General features: G+C 30.2%; 1 protein-coding gene across 1 annotated transcript in view; it reads right to left on the reverse strand.

Moving 5' to 3' along the window:
- Positions 1-2,086: 2,086 nt before the first annotated feature.
- The window catches only part of LOC145245925 (lateral signaling target protein 2 homolog), a 169,850-nt gene continuing 167,319 nt past the window's right edge, over positions 2,087-4,617 (reverse strand). Inside the window, exons 11-12 of the mRNA XM_080107666.1 lie at positions 4,552-4,617; positions 2,087-2,603 (exon numbers count right to left, since the gene is read on the reverse strand). The exon at positions 4,552-4,617 is cut by the window's right edge and continues 38 nt beyond it. Of these exons, the coding sequence (XP_079963792.1) occupies positions 2,478-2,603; positions 4,552-4,617 (192 nt within the window). The 3' untranslated portion in view covers positions 2,087-2,477. The remainder of the gene's footprint in view (positions 2,604-4,551) is intronic.

Consider the following 4,617-nt stretch of genomic DNA (forward strand, 5'->3'; position numbering starts at 1 on the left):
TTGTTGGTTTATTATTAATTATTTTTTTTACCATAGATTTTCTTTTATTCTGAAGCCTGAGTTTAAAATGTGAGAACACGGCATAAAAAGACAAATTTTTGAACATGTAGAATTCAATGTTTTTTTTATCATTACATTTTTTTCTTTCTTTGTCGATAACATCTTTTGTATATAAAATTAAATAATATTTTAATAATAAAAAAAATTTTTTTACAAAAATTATTTTACTTATCAGCAATTTATTTCCTTCTCCCATACTAAAATTTCTCAAGACATTAAAGCGAAAAAAAAAAAAAAAAAAAAAAAAAAAAAATTAATGGTTAATTTCATAACCAATTTTGAAAAACTTGTTTTATTTAAACATTTAAATTTTTGAAAGTGTTTTTAATAGACAAAACATTCACATTTGACAATTGTTTGATTTTTTCTTGTCGAGATTTATACAATGTTGGATGATCAATCTTTGTTAGTTTTTCTCTATCATCAAATGATTAAACTTTTGATATTTTGAACAAAAAATATATGTACCTTGAAAACAACTCATTTCCAAATGCTATTCGCAACATTTATTCAAGTCACTTGGTACTAAAATCTAAAAAGATTTATTTTTTTTGCCAAATATGACAAGATCCATGTTATAAAAACTAATATATATATTAAAAAAAAATATAAAAAATAAATGAACATTAATATATTACAGCTTCACAAATATTCTTAAGTTGTTGACAGCAAAAGTTACAAGGGTCATATTCATTCATTTCTGAATAAATTATATATATATATATATATATATACCCACACACACACTCCTTGGTAATAGTGGTAGAAAGAAAACCAACAAAATGCTCGATTATTAAAATACAACTTTCTAAAAAAATTGAGATTTAAAATAAGAGCGTATTATTTACTTATATATGTTGTTAACACAAGGTTAAGTCAAAACACTGTTTACAGTCAGTGAATATTCAAATTTCATGGAATATCCTCAAAGTTTGACTAAGGATAGTCAGCAAAATTTGAACACTTGCTGATCTGAAGCTATCAGATAATTTTAACATGACCTTTTTGTAACACCACATATAAATAAATACATATTTAAAGAATAATTGACCAGAGTGCTCAATTACCGGGGTAAGAGTATAATATATTTATTAAATAAAGTATTTATATATTATATTCAGGCATACTAGTGGTTTTCTTGCTCAGAAAGACAATTTTTTCATCCATCCACCTTGAAAATTTTTTTCCAGGCAAGAAAACCATTTGTAGAACAGAATCCAATATATATATAAAATCAAGTTCAGTTTATGAAATGAACTTGAAAAAACAAAAAAAAAAACAATAAAAAAAAAACAAAACAATTTTTTTTAAGTGCTCGATATCAGGTAGAGTTTTATAAATATTTTATATATATATATATATATATATATATATATATATATATTGTATGGTTTATACAGCTGCAGCTGTGTTTTGGTCGGATCATCCCATCAGAGCTGAAGTAATTCAGAAATTATTTTTTTTTTTTTTAGGTGATCTCACCAAAACACTGCTGCAGGTGGTTAGGCCACACAAACGTGTGTGTGTATGTATATATATATGAATGGCAAAATGGTATTTATTTAGTTAATGAAAGAGTAATTTATTAAAAACTAAATCAATGGCTTAGTACCAATCACAAAGATCGCAGGGCAGTTGAACATTTTGATTGTTAAAAAATAAAAAACAGCTTCTTATAAACTAAATAAAAACTATGAAAAGATATTTTTTGTCATCTTATGTGAATACTTGCAATATACCATTTATGCATGTTCAAAACACGATAACTTTCATGTGACCTGAAAACTGGGACTGGGTGGTGCTTTATTCGAAATAAGACTTTAAAATGGCTGTTCATCTAGTCTTCATTTTTGTGTGGAGAATCTGCTATGTATATACAGGATGGGTGTGGGAAGGGAGATAGAGCGAATTGGTTAAAGAAAAAAAAAATTAATTCACTGGAGCAGAAAGGATCAAAGGTGTTGTAAATATTCAAGAAAAAATTTTTTTTTTTAATTAATATTCAACAAATGTAAGGATTTGCATGTTTTTTTTTTTTGTTTTTTTTTTTACTATCCTTTACTGGGGAGCCATCATTGTCTCCCTTCCGCTAACGCCAATTCAGTCACTTTAAGTTAAAAAGTTGTTTTTTTTTAACCAAGTGATGCTTAATTGAAAGACTGAATCCTCATTCTTTTCTTTAATTCACATTTGTTTCTCCAACTGCAGCAAAGACTTAGCACATCATATGCACACATCCTCCCCCCTCCCTCTCTTATAACTATTTCACATTATAATTGCAGTGCCAATCATCTCTGAAGAAAAAAAAAAAAAGGGACAGAAATCACATCCGGGCAACACAAACGAGACGCGTCATAATACTGGTCATGTTTTTAGAGTTCTGTTTGCTTAAAACCTGCTGGACATCTCCAACATCTTCATTCGTCCTGCACGGTGAAGTGGGTAACTTGAAATACAAAGCAGTGGTTGCAAACGCGTACAGGCCGTACATGACCGTATTGAGGAAGCGGCACTGAATTGGCAGAACACCTTGAACAAAACACCTAGAAATAAAAAAAAAACTCTTTATGAGATTCAACTTTTATAAAGAACAAATATTACATTATCTGTTATATAAAAATGAAAATGCGTGTATGTTTGTGTGTGTGTGTGTGTGTGTGCATGCATGCATTTCTTTGTATGTTCGGCAAAGGCTTTTTTTCGGAGGCGAGGGTCACTATTTCTTAGAACATTTTATATACTCCATAGATTATAATATCTCCGATTTATGAAAGGAGGTCATGTCTATCTTTTATTTGAGCGACTTTTATTTTATAATAATTATAAAATTCATGCTATCTCGTGGTCCCACATGTTTGTTTGGCTTTTCAGTATAAATAAAGTGAAACTAACTGAAACAAAATCAGTTCCTTGGCTTTTCCACCAGGGTTGTCCAGAAAGCAATGAGCTTTGATCAATGCGGGGAAAACCCCTCATATCAGACAATTGCTATTCATTTGGACACTTCCCTTTCTATGGGGAGCTGATTTTCCTACAACATCTTGGGGAAACAAAACCAAAAAACTGCCTCGCAGCCAAAGTGTGGGATTTCATTCTCCTATGGCGTGATGTTTGACCTCAATAAATTTACGCACTTAACTTTTTAATCGTTTAATTTCAACCATTCTCACTTCCACAGCCTTCATAGAGTCTGGTAAGTTATCATGCTTTTTTCTGTCTTCGCCTCAAGGCTTTGGGTTCAAGCCTACCAAAATTTTTTTCTTTTACAACTCCAAACACCTGGGCAACGCCAGGCACCCCCGCTAGTCTATTATATAAATCTCACCTGTCAGTTTAAAATGTATGTATGTATGTATGTTTGTATGTCTGCCTAAAACTTTTGACAGACATGACAAATTTTCATGAGATTAGTATCATTTTGAAGCTCGACTCGTTGGACAACAAATATCGAAAAATTGTCCAAAAATATTAATTCCTTTACCCTCAACAGGGCAGTTTTCTACAAGGAGGGTCGGTTTTTTCGCTAACATTGTTTGCAAGTCATTCAAACCTCGCATAAACGACGTCGCATAAAAGGCATTCTTTCGACTGTCCTTGACGTCATAGCCGTGGTAAGCACATCGATAAAAACGTTTTTTTTTTACCTCTTTTTCTTCTGGCGCATTACGGGTTCAAGCCTGCTAATTGCTCTTATATATATTTTTATTTTTTTTGCACTTTTTATTTTGCTCAACAAACACCCTTACACACACCTCCACTTTCTTTTCTGCCTTCGTATCATGGGTTCAAGTCTACCTGCCTACTACAACTTTTTCTTTTTTTTTTGCTCAACACGCACCTCCAAATACCTGGGCAATGCCGGACACTCAGGTTAGTATTTTTATAAAGAATATTACATTATATTTTGATTTTAATTTTGCAAGAGGACATAAAAATAGTTCAAAACTATTCGGGTAATTAATTTTACCGGACAAGTAAATTTTTCTCGGACAAGTATTCTTTTATTTTTTTTTATGAAAAGGCTGACCAATTTTGTAAGTAGCAAACAAAAACTTTTTTTTTTTTTATACTGAAACGATGATCAAGATTGTAAATTCTAGCAAACAGTTTAAAAATTAAGGAAAAAAAAATTATGATCAAAAACAGTTATCTTATGCTAATTTCAATAACAAAAAAAAGAGGGGTACTTGCACAGTTTATGAACCTTACAAAAATAACATTTAGAAATCCATTCTTAAGATGGGGTAGAGAGAACTTTTTAACTATTTTGTACCAATGAAAATATCTTAAATACCAAAACTGAAGAAATGTCTAATTCGTTTCATGATTTAGACGATATTTATTTTATCTAAGAATTATGCACATAAAAACATTAGTTATTTACTTTTTTCTTTAAAGTAATTTTTCATAAGATTTTTACCATAAGTTGCAAAAGAACAAAAATTAAAAAAAAAAAAAAGAAAAAAAGGTTGGGAGTGGAAAAAAACTTACTTTGCCACAATTTCTGCAATGGTGACGCCGTTTTACAAATGTGAACAGTGCTTTACACGAAGAACA

This window comes from Euprymna scolopes, chromosome 23 (genome assembly GCF_053919585.1).
Source record: "Euprymna scolopes isolate OS-2025 chromosome 23, ASM5391958v1, whole genome shotgun sequence".
Taxonomy (NCBI): domain Eukaryota; kingdom Metazoa; phylum Mollusca; class Cephalopoda; order Sepiida; family Sepiolidae; genus Euprymna; species Euprymna scolopes.